The sequence below is a fragment of the Hippocampus bargibanti genome, linkage group LG06 (assembly GCF_051943395.1).
Source record: "Hippocampus bargibanti isolate YZ-2025 linkage group LG06, ASM5194339v1, whole genome shotgun sequence".
NCBI lineage: Eukaryota > Metazoa > Chordata > Actinopteri > Syngnathiformes > Syngnathidae > Hippocampus > Hippocampus bargibanti.
Genome location: NC_142739.1, coordinates 18,261,825 through 18,278,756, shown reverse-complemented (window position 1 = coordinate 18,278,756; position 16,932 = coordinate 18,261,825). Strand labels below are relative to the sequence as shown.

Here is a 16,932-nt window from a genome sequence, read left to right as displayed (position 1 = left end):
TGCTGAAAAACAATCCGTATCCGTTCCACACGACGCACAACAACACAAAGTGACAAAAGAAAACACAAAACAAGACAAAAACAACAAAAAAAAAGCAAGGCTCATGAGAGCACTTGCTGAGGCTGCCTACTCGGGCGCCATCTTGGACTTCCTTTAATTATCATCTCCTGCTTCAATTGAAAGTCCAAATATGTAATCCACCATTCTGAAAATAAGGCCAAGCAACACGAAAAAAATGACTGGATGGTTGCACTTAACTTGCTAACTGTTTACTGTAGCTTACTTTCACTAATTCTATTATTCTGCAGCCGAGGAGTCGCAAGAAGAATCTGTAATCACCAGTGCCCCCTGTCAGGAGGCAGGAGAACTGTGTCTCACCTATGTACACAGTTTTGATAAAAATAAAATAAAATAAACACTGTAGTACAGTGTTTATAATGTACAGTGACTGTACATTACATACACCAGCTAAACTGTCGAAATTTAGTTCATATACTTATAGCTTTTGAACACTTTCGTCGCTTCCTCTTGAATTTGTTGATAAGCAAGACCCCCTCCTCCGACATCGTGAAGACAAAAAAACAAAAAGACATCTGTCAAATTTCTGTGAAAATTCAGCGATTTTGAAAAAAAAATTGTGACGTTAAATGGAAAAGAATGTTAAAGTACAAATCACTAAATAAATATAACCGTTCAAATTATTTTGTCATTTGATATTTCCATATTCCAATAACAGCCTCCTGACTGATATGATGTTCCTCATATCCTCGTTAACAAAAACGTTAGCATTTAATATTTATTCTATATATTTCCAAAGCATTAGAAAATATTTCGAATGTTTGTGAATGTTTATCCTCCGACAAAAATCATATTTAAAAGCATACTGTATGTTCATTTGTTTTTCTACGTATTGTTTTTCCTTTCGTCTTCTATTTCGTCTTCTATGCAGCTGTGCATGGGAATTTCTCCAATGTGAGATGAGTAAAGGTTATTGATTCATTTTCCGGACCCCTTCATCCTCACGAGGGTCGATGGAGCCGATCCCAGCCAGTTGCTGGACACACAGAGACAACCATTCGCTCACACACTCACACCTAGGGACTATTTGTAGTGTTCAATCAGACTGCCATGCATGTTTTTGGAATGTGAGAGGAAACTGGAGGGCAGGGAGAAAACATACGCGGGCCTGGGGAGAACATGCAAATTCCACACAGGGAGGCCGAAGCAGGATTTGAACTCACGACCTCTGCACTGTGAAATCGGCGCGCTAACCACTCGCTACCAGACCGCCTTGAATAAAGGTGATCTCATTTCATACTGTATTTACTTTTCCCCCATCTTTTTCAAACATTTTTGACAATGCTCCAGCCACTGGATAGCGCTAGAGAGCCACATTTGGCACCCAAGCCTCAAGTTGACCACTTCATTTATCTCCTGATGTGCCGGCATTCCTATTTTGGAAAGAAGCGAGGTCATCACGGCAATAATACGAATAGTTGGCATGGAGGCTGGAAAACAGACTCATGCAGATTCATCCCACCTCCATACAAAATTGTCTGTTTATCATTTATTCATGTGTAGCTGTTTGGTAAGATTTTTTTAACACGCATGCACACTGCCAAACGCACTTCACTTGTGTACATGAATAAATAATTATTGCTTGTTTGATTTAGGATCATTACTTTTGATGAAGTTTGCTGCAATAAGCGGATAAGAAAATTGATGGATGGAAGCTGGGAGCCCTGACATAAAACCGAAAAACCATGAAATACTACATTACCCAGGGAAGCAGACGTGTGTTGACGTCATCATAACAGGAAGTATGGGGCTGGGCAGTAAACGAGAAGGAAGACAGCTCAGCAGGGAAATAATGAGTTTACTTTAAAGCATTGTATTGTCAGGAAAAAAAGGCCTTTGCCCGGAGCGCCCATGGGCGACGCCCAGGTACAACTGGTTCGAATTTGGAACAAATAAATTAATCGGGCCACACCGTGGTTCCCAGCAATTTCTCTCAGCTGATTGCCCACCTATGATGGAACGGGCGATGGAGCAGCTCAACGTACAACTCAACCGACTGACCCGCTCCCTCCGCCGTGCCATGACTGTGGAACTCCCAGAAGGTAACACACGCGCCTTGACGTTTTTGGCAATGATCGCCAGGCGGAAGAAGCGACGTCACTCTACTGCTTTCTTCTGTATATGAATGTCGAGATTATGTGCTCCGATCCAATTGTACAGTTTCATTGATTTTGCTCTTAATCGCCATCATTGGCAACAAATAACGAGACGGAAAAATGTCCAACCAAAAAAATTGATATTTTTCTGATTTGTTGCACTTATTGAAATGGCTCGTGTGAATATTTAATAGTGTTGCTGTTTGATTGACATTTGTTGACGTATTTCCTTAAAAATATATACAGTACTCGTTTTCCCTGATCTGATATATTTTTGAAAATTCCTCATTAGATTGATTGGTTGTTCTTAATCTTGAGCTCTGAATGTTTTGAGCCCAGATTCCGATCCCATAATAACCACAATAATATACTGTAGTCTGCAGTATTTGCTGTCATTGTGGACGTTGCTCAACTTCCCATTTGTAAAATGTTCTTTTTAACCACAAACTGGTTGATCACCATTGCTACTGCCGATTGTTGGCCATTTGACCTATTTGCTTCAGGACACAATGAGTCAACAATCACTTCGATACAATTTTCATTTTTTTTTTCATGACCCTTTCTCCGTCAGGACAAACTGGAGGTTCATTGTCTTGTTGAAGGACACTTTGACAAGTTTGCAATTGACTGTATACATGCAATGTAATGGATGCTCTCCGCAGGGTATTACTTCACATTGAATGAATAACAAACAAAGGTTAATGTAACCGCATCACCAATAGTACTTTGGAGTAGCGTCTTCCACAAATAAGCATTTACAATGCACCACTGGGGTAGCATAGATGTTCACAACATTGTACATTATGCATTATACTGCATATAAATTCATTTTACTCCCTGGTATCGTTGTGACTGCTTTATTGCCTGAATATGATAATTGTGCAAGTACAGTACTTTGTATGCAGCTTGTCTGTTTGAAAGTGCTCTATAAATACAGTTGAGTTGAGTTGAAAAAAAGGCCAGACGTTTTGAATATTTGTCTTTATAGTTGTGTTATGATTTTAGTCTTTGATCATTGTAATTGTTTTTCATTTTTATAAATGTAAAAAAACAACACGTTTTGAGAGACTCATATGAATTTCATGCATTGTACATTACATGATTCATCCAGCTCGACTGAGCTCATTGTTTATTTCATCTTTAAATTGAGTGGGATACGATCATAAATTCTGCCTTTTTTCTTCGGGTCCTTATTTTGAAGTGTCAAAAGAATATATCCATTATTAACATTCACTATATATCAACACTGAATGACGTGAAACACTTATTTTGGCATCCCCTTTTGAACACCCTGCCATATAGTGTCTTTACCAAATAATATTCGATGCACACATATCGCTTATAGCAATAAAAATGCCCCACTGATATTGTTAGGATACAGTTTTATTTTTGTTGGGAATGGGATACTCTTTTTCGGTTTCATTATTTGACTCATTCTCCCTTTTGAATCTGCTTTTATACTGTTTTTTCAAGTGTGGGCTATTTTTAAAAAAACCAATCACATGTCCAAAATGATCGTTTTGATAGAGATACATACGGATAAAAAGTGAAAACTACTATCACTCTCTGTGCGACAGTCCCCAAATGACCTGGGGACTGATAATCATCAGCATGTCCCTAGGTTGGATTCCTGCCATCACACTGTGTCATCCATGGCAGAAAATAAACTTGGTAAAGCAATGTTTGCATGGTTCTGATTTTAAGTGACATGTCTACAATTCTCTCCTCAATTTTCCATCCACAGATAATGAAACTGCAGTGTACACACTAATGCCAATGGTAATGGCTGACCAACACAGGTATGCATTTTACCAAGTTTAAAATTCCTGAACAATATATTGTTGTAATGACACATTTAATATAACGTATCTTAACTAATGGAGGTGTGATTGAATAAACTCGTTTACCTACTATAGCTCCATTTTACAGAATCTCGCTATCTTCGGTTTCATTATCCTGCATGTTGATGTTGAGAGTGTGTTGTTACCTGATAAAACAAAACCTTTGCATCCCTCATTCCCAAAGGTCTGTGTCAGAGTTGCTTCTCAATTCCAAGTTTGATGTAAACTATGCCTTTGGACGTGTAAAGAGAAGCCTGCTTCACATTGCTGCCAAGTAAGACCTTCTTTCTGTCATATGTGAGCATACGTTAGCACAGTACGGCTCTGCTTGGTTGGTGTGATTTCAAACTGGCACTTTCTGTACATGATGAAAGGGTTTTGAAAATTTGATGTCGCAATTACCAGGACTAACATTACTACACCATTATCGCAATATTGATGCTAATTGAAATGCAATCATCAATACAGACGTACAGTACACTTGAACAATCAAATCACATTTTATTATGAATTTTAAAAAATGTACATCTTCCGTCTTTGGTTTTTTTTTCATCTTCACTGACTGAAATCAGAGTTAGAATCATCTCCTATTGGCCAATTATGTAGAACACACAAGGAATTTATCTCCAGTAGAACATGCTGCAATAGTATCATCATAAAAAATGCAAAGAGGCACTATACAACTACAGTAAAGTCTCGTTATATCGATATTCAAGGGAGTCCAAAAAATATCGATATAACCGGGACTATCGATATATCCGACCCTGTTTGCATGTAATTTTCTCCGTGCGTGCATAGAAATAGTATCGATATAACCGGGACTATCGATATATCAGATATCGATATAACGAGACTTTACTGTATATTTGGGTTAGGAAATAACATGTTTAAATGTCTGCTGTATTTGGTAAGCATGGATCGGTAGCACCTGCCTGAGGGGACTAGAAGGAAAAGGTGGTGGTCAGGGTGCGCAAGGTCCAGTACGATTTTCCGCGCCCTTGTTTCAATTCTTGCAGTGTGTAAGTCGTTGAGAGTGGGTAGGGCGGTGCCAATGATTTTTTCCGCCGTCCTCATTGTCTGGGCCCCCTTCATTTTTTGCTTCTCGCGCTTCACTTTTTGTTTGCTGTTGTGGTTATGCTACACTGGGTGGGTGAAGGCAAAAGTATTTTACCCCTCTCAGAGATGCTAAATAGGCCAGTAATAATTAATTAATAATTAATGGGAAACCCGCAAAAAGTGCCTGTATTTCTTTTATAAATGTAAGACTTGGGAAAATGTTTCATCATAGCTCCACTGTAGCCTCAATGTATTGTTCAAATAGAATACTATTCTGCCAATTTGCAGTATATCATTACAAAAAAGTCACATTTTCATGCCGTTTCTTGACAGAAAGAAGAAATATAAATACAGTAAAGTCTCGTTATATCGATATTCAAGGGAGTCCGAAAAAATATCGATATAACCGGGACTATCGATATATCCGACCCTGTTTGCATGTAATTTTCTCCGTGCGTGCATAGAAATAGTATCGATATAACCGGGACTATCGATATATCCGATATCGATATAACGAGACTTTACTGTATGTGACAAAAGGAACCGCTAGCTGGAATTTTATTTATTTTTTTTAGCATTTCTTATTTTTAATTAGTGCTTTTTGATTTTTATGTTTGTTTAATCTTGTGCTGACATATTTTGTCTTGACATAGCTGTGGATCGGTGGAGTGTCTTGTTCTGCTACTGAAGCGAGGTGCAAACCCAAACTACCAGGATATCTCAGGCTGTACCCCACTGCATCTTGCTGCCAGGAATGGGTAAGTCTTTCATTTGGTGTTTGAATGAAAATCCTGTGAATCCACTTTAGCGATATCCTAGGATGAAAAATAGCACAAAACATTTAAACCGGAAAAGACAACAGTTGGAGAACATTACATTTTCAACAGTCGAGAGAAAAACAGTAATATGGAAGAGTAGAATCTGCCAGAGAAAAAAAGATTGTGGTTAATATAAAAATATATCCAAGGATCAAAGTATTTAACTTTATGTACAACTGCTAGCCAGCACCAATAGGAAAAGAACAACTTACCACTAGGTATGAATTCTTATAGTTAAATGGTTACTTCATTCATTCATTCTTAAAATTTGAAGACTGAAATAATTCAAATAAATCAATGTGTAGATCCAGAGGAATTGAATCCCACTTTTTCAAAATCCATTTTATCTTCACATATACAAACTCTCATTTTGTTGTCCGATTTATCTTTGTATTTAAAAAAAATGGTGAGGGCATGGGAGGCAAATTAGTGTTTGATTGAAGTTTGTAAACACATACCAAGTAGAGTAAATTACTCTGTTAAAAAAGACTCTTTTTTTTTTTTAATTTGAACGAACTGTTTCTTCCAGCCAAAAGAAATGTATGGGCAAACTACTGGAATATAATGCTGACGTCAACATCTGCAACAATGAGGGACTGACTGCTGTGAGTGACCAATAACTATCTGTTTTATGTCAAAATCCGAGTAATTCATCACTTTTATTTAATTACTCAATTTTCTGCACGATAAGGGGCCTTAGATTATAAAGCACCTCTTCAATGAGCAGCCTATATCAAACTTTTTTCATAAATAGGGCACAGTCAGTGCCCAAAAAATCTAGTGACTGTAAAGTTTCCTTAAGAGTTTTGAAAGGCGCTTAGAAATGTATTATTATTTTTATTATACGGTGCATCAGATAGAAGCTCCAATCATGGCTGCGCAGAGCATAAAAGTATTTGTCTGTTTGAGCGTGGTGGCGAATGTCAATTAGTGTCGAGCAGAACCCTTATTAGATTACAATTGCTTCTTGCTAATAAACATCACGAGATAGCATAACATTAACATGGAAACATCTCAATGGGGATTATAGAGCGATTGTACCTCTTTATACACGGTGCATCAGATTATTGGGCATAAAATTAAATGCTTTTTGCTGCTCCTTATTGGGGCAAAATACGGTAACTGAAGTTGTTTTATTTTACCTCCTCACGGGTCCGTATGTTCGTATGCCTTTCTGATTTAGATCCATTGGTTGGCAGTTAATGGGCGGACTGAGCTGCTGTATGATCTTGTACAGCATGTGTCCAATGTCGATGTTGAAGATGCCATGGGGCAAACTGCATTGCATGTAGCATGTCAGAATGGACACAAAACTGTAAGACACTTTCAAGTTTTAAATGTTTGTGATAGCATTTTTTCATATGCCTTAGTGTTCATCAAGTCCAAATTATGGACATTTTAATTGCTTCAACACAATTTTTTGAGTGCCTACTCACCCATTAAGTGTGAAATTACGCAACCGAGTACATCTCTTGTTAAATGCCTATTTCAGAATATATCTGTAACCAAAGCATTATGAATGTTGCTCCGTCATGATGGTGATTAGTGATGTGCAGTTGCATAAAACGTAAACACAGATCTGCACCCAAATTTGCAATTGTCATCCACCAGCCTGCGAATTAGGGTGGGCAATTTCTAAAAAGATCACATTTTGATCCCCACCCCACTCCAATATTTAATACCTTTTGCTTTTATTAGTAAGGTTTATGCTAAAATTAAGACAATTAAATGTATACTGTATGTGGATTTAATGTTAAGCAGATTCTTTCCTTACAGACAGTGTAGGTGTTCAAATACCTGACATGTTTCGGCGACTACTTCCGCCTTTGTCCAACATCCAAACATGTCAGGTATTTGAACACCTACACTGTCTGTAAGGAAAGAATCTGCTTAACATTAGATATCAAGTAGACAGGATGAATTTAGTACAACAATGTATGTGGATTTATCTACTTGTATTAGCAGCTTGCATGGCAGTAGTTCAGTTTCTACTGTATGTAGATAATAATTGTGGTCAGATGGCTAACCCTTCTCCAAAATTCCCCATTTTTGACCAATGTGTGTCCTGTCAGACGGTGTTGTGCCTCCTGGACAGTGGGGCTAACATCAACCGGCCAAACGTCTCAGGGGCCACACCACTTTACTTTGCCTGCAGGTTTGCCAACAGTCAATTCATGTTCATGTTATAAAAATGTCATTTGGAAAAAAAGTGCTTTAGTAAGTACACTAACCTTTATACCAAAACAAATGTGCAGTCATGGCCAAAGAGACACAGCACAGATCCTGCTTTCTCGTGGAGCCAAATACCTTGCTGACAACAATGGAATCACTCCTCTCGATCTTTGCGTGCAGGTTAGCATTGTAACATACCCAGTTTCCCATTTCTCTTGCTCCGTTCAGTTACCACGCTAACACAATATGTCAGTTTCTTAAACTGTTTGTGGGTTTTGTGTGTGTGTTTGTGTGTTTTTTTTTCCATTTTTTTTTTTTTGAAGGGCGGTTACGGAGAGACCTGTGAAATCCTCATTCAGCACTACAGCAGACTATTCCAGATACTCATTCAGATGACACAGAATGATGACATAAAAGAGAATATGGTTTGATAAATTTGGGACAGGGGAATGTTATCATTCAACATCCTTCTCGAAATCATGTTCCAACAAATATATGTGTGTGTGTGTGTGTGTGTATAGCTCAGGCAGGTTTTGGAGCATGTTTCTCAGCAGAGTGACAGTAATTATCAGAGAATCTTGACAAGTCTGGCTGAAGTTGCCACTACTAATGGACATAAGCTGCTCAGGTAGGAATTTCAAGTCACCTAGGTCAATAGCTTTTCCACTGTTGAACATCATTAAATACGTGTATATTCTGATTATTTTACAAATGCAGACAGTAAAATACATCTTGAAGTACTGTCCTTTACTTGATGTCTCAGTTGGTTCCTAAGCATCAACGCATAAAATGCCACCAAATACTCTTTCTTTTAGCATTAAAAATCCCATACAATTAATACATTTGTAGCCAAATTTTTACCTCATGTTACAAACCACACTCTGGTTTGCCCATAGGTACCACATAAACACAATATGCAGTGTCTTCTTTAAATAGTGTGACAAGCAATACAGCTTGTGATTTGCCAGTCATTTCTCTTTTTTACTGCACTAATGTGATTGCTGCCAATTGTGGGAATAATTTCTTGGGAGTGTAAACAGTCTCAATTTCACAGCTTTTCATACAATCACTCAATTCATAATACACACAATAAACTTGGCCTGTCATTTTTTTCCTATTATGAATTCCCAGACAGTAGCAATAACGATAGCATCGTTTTCTTAGTCGGCAATATAGTGATTATTTTAGAGCAAATGTAATTGAAGTACATCCGTTTTAAGTGCATTTGTGATTGACTAGATGGAGAATCTACAAATCTTACTGTGATTTCGATACAGTCTTCATACTTTATAACGTTTTTGTTTACTGGCTAGTCGTGAGTTTTTAGACGTTGGCTCAGCCATGGTTGTTTTCCAACTGATCTGTCATTACTGTTCACCTAAATTAAAGCCCCAATATTAAATCTTATACAATTCAGATAGACTAAAGGTTTTCTTGAGCCACCAGCATATGAGAGATACAGATGCACTACGCTGGTACCACAGTCAATTTTGCCATTGAGATCCCATAGGTGCTGCCGGTCCCAAATCTGTTGAATTTCCTGGTGAGCATTATGGATGTTTGCAAAACCACTGTTGAATAAACAAGCAATAAGCCAATGCACATGTTCACAGCATTAATGCTCACTGGCTCCTCTTGGTGCTACTGTTATACACTGCCACAGTTCATTAATGAATGAGATAAAGCGTATCATGTGCCTATGAACAGATGGGACACATGCAAACCTAACTTTTTGAATAACTAACAAAATCAGCTTGGTTCTTATATGGTACAGCAGGAAGTCAAATTGATATTGAGGTTATGTATTGGTAGCCCTCAGATTTGTAGAAACAACATGTAACGAATAATTATTTGGAGAATAATAAGATACCTGCATAGAATGGGCTAATGTTAGGCAAATTCCATTCCCATAGTAATCTTGAGAGCGACATACCTGGTTTCATGCCTGCACAAGCATCTGCTCCTTTCGAGCAATTGTTGAGGAATTACGTAAACAGTAAATGATCATAATATCAGCCTACTTGCTTCCTCCCACAGCCTATCCAGCAGCTATGATGCTCAGATGAAGAGTCTATTGAGGATTGTTCGAATTTTCTGCCATGTATTCCGCCTGGGGCCTTCGTCACCCAATATTGGCAATGATATGGGCTACAACGGCAACAAGACTCCCCGGAGTCAGGTCTTTAAGGTTGGTGCCTTTGTACTGGTGGTGCAGTGTACTGTAATCTGCAATGTGTTTTTGCCCGCCATCACCGACATGCTGCTTCAAGGCCTTTGTGTGTGTGTGTGTGTGTGTGTGTGTGTGTGTGTGTGTGTGTGTGTGTGTGTGTGTGTGTGTGTGTGTGTGTGTGTGTGTGTGCGTGTGTGCATGTTGTCTGTATGTGTGTGCATGTTGTATGTATGTGTGTGTATATGCGTGTATGCGTGTCTGTGTGCGTGTGTGTCTCTCTGTCGCACATCAGTATAGTTGTGACCTGAAGATGGCAGTCAAGCACTTTCATTTGGCAAACTGCTAAGTAGCAAAGCATGTTCATACTCAGAAGAGTGAAAAGATGACTGATTGAGTACCTCCAAGAACGCTTGTAAAAACGAATTTTAGTGTTACAAATGATTATATTTGGAAATCAATAACCCACAGATGTGGTTTTGGCATAAAAAAATACATTGTTTCTGATTGATATTAGGAGTTTCACAATAACTTTAAATGCTGAGATAATACAATATCCGCATAGTTTTGCAAAAAAAAATCAGAGCATATCTCAGCAGACTCCATTCCAACGGTTGGAGGCATGGTACTGATGTTAACTAGTTTCTGAAGAGGTTGTTAACAAAAGACTTCTCTTTATTAAAGAAAAAAATCTATTTTGAAATGACAGCATACTGGCTTAAAAAATGGTTATGGTAATACCATTTACCGTTGTCAGACAGAAGCAAACTGTTTGAGCATCCAATGTGCGCATTATTACATTAAATGTTTTTTCATGTTTTACACACTACACATTAATATTTTCCAATAACTGTCATCTGGTTGCATTTAATGCTGGTTGCAGATGCGTGTGAGACCAGGGGAGGCTGTACCAAAAGACACTTGGACAGCTTCTGCTGTGTTAGATGTGAGCCATGGACATTTCCATTTCCTTAATTTTTATTTAATCGTTTTGTGAATGGACCCTAAATGGAATTTTTCATTTCCTACAATGATCTGGGCTTTTTAATTGACCATCTTTTTTCCTGCATTCATTATTTTCAAATACATCATTTGAAAATAAGACTTAGATTAGGCAATAAGGTCCATATCATGTCATCTTTTTACAATATTTACATTTACATTTACAATCATTCTGCATGATTCTGAATGAAAATAGAACTCCAAGCCATTCTTTAAAAAAAAAAAAAAAAAAAAAAAAAACATTTCATTCATCTCAAATTCCACGACATGTTGCCCTATCGCCTAACCCAAAGCTTTGTCTTCCTTGATTTGTATGATTGCTTGATTCTATTCACAACTCCATATGATTAAGAATTAAAATAGTCTTCAATGAGCCTCAGGAAAAAAAATATATTTAGCCTCAGGTGTACGTTTTGTGGCGATGCGTAGCTCTCAACTTTACAGAACTTTACCGCACGTGTGAAGAACACATACTGTAATCATGATTTATACATGTATGTATTATAATCTAGTTGCGTCCCTAGTCCTGATATGTCAGGGGCAACATAAAGCATAATTTGAAATCATGTGGGCCAAACAAGTCAATTTAAAGCTTAATAACTGTAAACCACAATCTTTTTCACCTTTTTTTTTAATGTAATCGAGATAGAATTGCAAAGCAACTCCCAGTACATTACGAAAAATGTTGTATTTAATTTAGTTATGAAATATGATGGACAACCTCAGTTCTTTTCATGAAAAGTGTGCGTTTTGCTTCAGTATATCATCAACATTCATTGTTCTTTGTATTAACTGATCACAGTGATCTTGTACAGTATAACGGCACAATAACGGCCAGATTGAACGCAGAATACTTATTGACAGCATTTCTAAGGATTTTATTAACTCTTCAATACAGTTCGTCTGTGTAAGCTCTCAGTCGTACAGGAAACAGGTTAGGCAACATTCGTAATGCTGATGAGGTGATACCGGTGGGAGTGGGGGAAATGGGCCAGTCGTTAGTCAGGAATGTAGGAACAATCAGTGGGTCCACAGGGAGTGGTCCTCTGCTCCCCCCAACCTGAGAGTAGGGACCTATCATAGCTGTGTCCGGCGCCGCCATGCCTGGACATTAGGGATATATAAATAGGGCCGATACGACCAGTCAGACTTTAGTTCGCTGACGAAGCCTCTTGGACAGGAGGCGAAACGTCCGAAACCTTCAAAATTGTACAGATGACGGCTGAAGAAACCTTCTCATCGATCTTCAATACAGTTGTGATCACAGCTTTTTGTCCTCCAAATGAAACATGACTATTCCGGAAATGTTCAGCATTTAGTGTCTGATGTGTTTTGGTATTTCTGAATAGAATGGTTGTACAATGCATTGTAACCAGTAACAGAACAGTTATTCATAATGTATTCATTTATTGCCCTGAAATAAAGTTTTTCGGTTGAATAGCAGGTGCATATTGGGTGGACAACAAATGTACTGAAGTGCAATACTGTATGTCAGTGTTCAGTTTTCAGCCGTAATTTGGTTGAAAAATTCTTCTGTTAAAATAAAAACAAATTTGATGCCACATGGATGTTATGTTGGTGACCTAATGTCAGTACTGTACTTTGGTTTGGCTGTCTCTGGTGCCAGCACTGCTATCCTCTCCGTGTTATAGATACAGTGAGACCTCAACTTACACCTTAACTTACAAACTTTTTACACTTTTTACTTTTTACAAACGTAAAATTTATGAAAATTAAACCTTATAATAAGCACTATTTTCATAATACACACCCACCACGGCTGGCGGAGTAATCTTCGGCGGAAGCACACGACCGAACAGCACCAACAGTCCTTATGGAAGGTGACTCTCCTTCCATAAACCATCAACGACCATCAAAAAGGTAAATACAACTTTATTTTACAGCACAGTTTATTTATTTAATTACAGTCCTCATGCAATTCCCTTTGACCTTCAACCTCCAACGCCATTCCATCAAGCCATAAATGACCATCACAAATGTAAATAAAGTGACTTTATCATACAATGCAGTGTATTTGTTTCATTGCAATACAATAGCACATTTATTATACATAGAATAAGGTATGTTGTGTATAGTTTTAAGGCTTATTTAGTATAAAAGTATATTTTATGGAAACCCGGGAACGGATTATTCCCATTTTAATGCTTTCCTGTGGGATTTTTTTTTAGATACACACTTTTCGCCTTACACACTCTGTCTGGGAACCAATTAAGTTTGTAAGTTGAGGTCTCACTGTACTAACAAATACCATTAGGCATGGGTGTACAAACCTTGCCCAATATTTCACGTTCATATCTCTCTCTCTATTTCTCTCTCTATTTCTCTTTATTTCTCTCTCTCTCTCTCTCTCTCTCTCTCTCTCTCTCTCTCTCTCTCTCTCTCTCTCTCTCTCTCTCTCTCTCTCTCTCTCTCTCTCTCTTTCTGTCTCTGTCTCTCTGTTTCTCTCTCTGTACACTCAAATGACAGTTACTTGTTTTCATCAGAAACGGCAATAACATTAACAAATTAAAACATATATTTATCTATTTGTTGTTTCTGGAAGGTCGTGGGACCAATCCAAATCTAATTATTTAACCATCATTTACATGCATGCTCATATGCTCATGTGCTCTAATACATCAGTGTGTAAATAAGAGAGGTTATTATTATTATAATTATTATTATTATTGTATTTTTTTGTATGAGCTGAGTTAAATCTAGCATGTTGTAATAGTCCAAAAATGGTGCACAATACTGTACATAAACAGCAAATTGCCGCAGTCTTGATTTATTTTTGGCATTCCGAGAAGCTTACACATGCTGGTGTCAAAAGTTACATCCATGTTCCATGTCAGCGATATGTCAACTAGTTAACATTTGATTAGTTGATGGATGATTACAAATGCTCACAACATTAGGAATAAATGTGCTTTTTTTTTTCATTTCCCCCTCTATTTGCAAGATTGTTGATTTTAAAATGCGTGGGACGGTGCTGCATGCCAGGTAATCTTCAGGAACTTGTTAATATTGAAAATGATTAAGCAGTGGTCTTTAATGGAGAAAGAGCTTCATTTGGATCACTAATAATTCAGATTTTATGAAAAATGAACTCAAGGTTAGAATTCAGATGTGATACCTGAAGATACCCTGAAGGCAAAACCAGTTCCTTTTCTATAATATAGTTATGAAACATAATTCTATGTGGTATTTTTTGGGTTGATCCCATTCACCTCTCACATTCTCACATTTTGTTTATGTTTACAGCCATTGGAGCTGCTTTGGCACTCCCTGGACGAGTGGCTCGTACTGATCTCCACCGAACTAGACAAAAACATGAATCCCTCATCTTCCACCAGTGAGATAGCCTCCCTGCTTCTAAAGCAGCGGCGGGTCAATCACTCTAGCACCACACCAAAAGTCCCCGCCTCCCTGGACCCTCAGATTGTCATGGAAACAGAAGTGTATGCTGATGGGGAAGATGTTATCTCCATGACCGCCAATCGGCTCAGCGCTGTGATCCAGGCCTTCTACATGTGCTGTTCTTGCCAGATGCCACAAGGGTTTGTCTACTGCAATGACTACCAATCCACAGACAAGGCATGACTTTTACTGTTGGGGACTTGTAGTGGTACAGAATTACACAAGGTAAAGGTCACTGCCCCAGTCTAACGGATGGGACACACTGTGTTTCACATGACAACAAACATCAGCAATATTCAACAACTATAAATTAAACACGTCTGTGTAAGCTCTCAGTCGTACAGGAGTGGTCCATCGATGAGACTTTAGTTCGCTGACGAAGCCTCTTGGATAGGAGGCGAAACGTCCGAAACCTTCACTTTTGTACGGATGACGGCTGAAGAAACCTTCTCATCGATATAAATTAAACAGTGTTTCCAAAAAGTTGTCAACAGATACCAAACTTGTAAAAACTGAGTGCACCCAAGATTGCTTCTGCCAAACAAGAAGTACTGTCGATTTGCGCATGATGGAATGGGGTGTATCCAAATTGATTAATTAAACATATGTGATTATCAAACCAGAATATTTTCCTTCAAATACGGCAGACACAAAGCGGCATGCAACAGCGGTGCCAGTGTATCACAAGCAAAATTCAAGGCCGTGTGGAGCTTGTGTAAATTATTATGCTGGAAACTAAAACTAACAACCTGTTTATTGAGCAATGATGTTTGGAGCGATGACTTATCAAACAGCTTATTGATTGACATCCGCAAAAAGACGCCATGCTATATCACCTGAAGAAACTGACAGTGACCAAAGAAAGCCTAGTGTATGTCTCAAGAGTAAGCACTTTTGAAACAAAAGCAAGGACGTGAAATCCTGAACAAAACCCAAACAACAGATTGCAGAGTGTCCATCTGCCTCAAAAGGTTCAGATGAGAGTGACAAAGGGGAGAGAGATGGACAGGAAAGACAGACGAATTATAAAGTGCAAAAATAAATGGTCAATAGTCCGTGTTGACATACTAATCCAAATACAGTGGGGCCTTGGCTTACGAACTTAATTGGTTCCCAGACAGAGTGTGTAAGTCGAAAAGTGTGTATCCCAAAAATGAATTTCCCATAGGAAAGCATTAAAATGGGAATAATCCGTTCCCGGGTTTCCATAAAATATAATTTTCAACTAAATAAGCCTTAAAACTACACACAACATACATTATTCTATGTATAATAAATGTGCTATTGTATTGTAATGAAAGAAATACACTGCACTATATAATAAAGTCACTTTATTTACATATGTGATGGTCGCTGATGGCTCTTAATTGACACATGTTGCTTTCTGACTTGTAAGGTCTTACGAAACTGAGACATCACATTATCATTCATCATGTTGATGATTCTCATAGCCACAGTCTTTTCTGCATGTCAAAGTTAAAGTCAGCTTTATTGTCAAATATGCTAATATGCATGACATACAGCACAGATGAAATGAATGTCCTCTCGGACCAAGCGTGCCCGGCAAGCAACTCCTGAATGGCTTGCTTCTGCTTGTCCTCTTGAAGGCAAATCAAATTCTCTGTGTTGAGGACCTCATTATGGTCAGCAACAAGCTCCTCGATGTCATCTGCATCCACTTCGAGTCCCATGTTCTGTCCAGTGGAAACAATGTCGTCCAAAACAACATAGTCATGAGGATCAAGTCCTTCAAAGTCCCTCTCAAGGATGCATGAGGGCCACAAATTATTCCATGCTGCTTTCAAGGATCGAATGGTAACGTCTCTCTCTCTCTCTCTCTCTCTCTCTCTCTCTCTCTCTCTCTCTCTCTCTCTCTCTCTCTCTCTCTCTCTCTCTCTCTCTCTCTCTCTCTCTCTCTCTCTCTCTCTCTCTCTCTCTCGATCGACATGTGCATTCAGAGAAAGGGGCTGTGGAAAGGTAGGCCGGCTGTGGCGCTGTTCGGTCATGTGCTTTGGTGTTCTTCCGCCGAAGATTACTCCGCCAGCCGTGGTGGGTGTGTATCCCGAAAAGTAGTGCTGAATCCAAGGTTTAATTTTCATAAATTTAACATTCGTAAACCAAACATTTCGTAAGGCAAGGTGTGCGTAAACCGAGGCCCCAATGTGCAATATAAATTGTAAATATGCCGACAGTACAGATAAAAGAAGCATGATTGACGAACCCAACACATGAGGCGATTTTGAGGTGTATTACGACCACAGTGCTGGCTTTACTTTTGCTGG

At 38.4% G+C, this 16,932-nt stretch overlaps 1 protein-coding gene across 3 annotated transcripts in view; it reads left to right on the top strand.

The window, feature by feature from the left end:
- The first annotated feature begins 1,634 nt into the window (after positions 1 to 1,634).
- hace1 (HECT domain and ankyrin repeat containing E3 ubiquitin protein ligase 1) overlaps positions 1,635 to 16,932 on the top strand; it is a 31,257-nt gene continuing 15,959 nt past the window's right edge. Inside the window, exons 1-13 of one of the 3 annotated variants that reach the window (XM_088998249.1) lie at positions 1,635 to 2,120; positions 3,919 to 3,973; positions 4,200 to 4,289; positions 5,725 to 5,829; positions 6,419 to 6,494; positions 7,073 to 7,204; positions 7,962 to 8,044; positions 8,145 to 8,241; positions 8,385 to 8,486; positions 8,583 to 8,689; positions 10,099 to 10,249; positions 11,112 to 11,174; positions 14,495 to 14,790. In XM_088998249.1, coding sequence (XP_088854375.1) covers positions 2,030 to 2,120; positions 3,919 to 3,973; positions 4,200 to 4,289; positions 5,725 to 5,829; positions 6,419 to 6,494; positions 7,073 to 7,204; positions 7,962 to 8,044; positions 8,145 to 8,241; positions 8,385 to 8,486; positions 8,583 to 8,689; positions 10,099 to 10,249; positions 11,112 to 11,174; positions 14,495 to 14,790 — 1,448 coding nt within the window. In that variant the 5' untranslated portion in view covers positions 1,635 to 2,029. The remainder of the gene's footprint in view (positions 2,121 to 3,918; positions 3,974 to 4,199; positions 4,290 to 5,724; positions 5,830 to 6,418; positions 6,495 to 7,072; positions 7,205 to 7,961; positions 8,045 to 8,144; positions 8,242 to 8,384; positions 8,487 to 8,582; positions 8,690 to 10,098; positions 10,250 to 11,111; positions 11,175 to 14,494; positions 14,791 to 16,932) is intronic. The other 2 variants (XM_088998248.1, XM_088998247.1) reach the window with 2 other exon arrangements.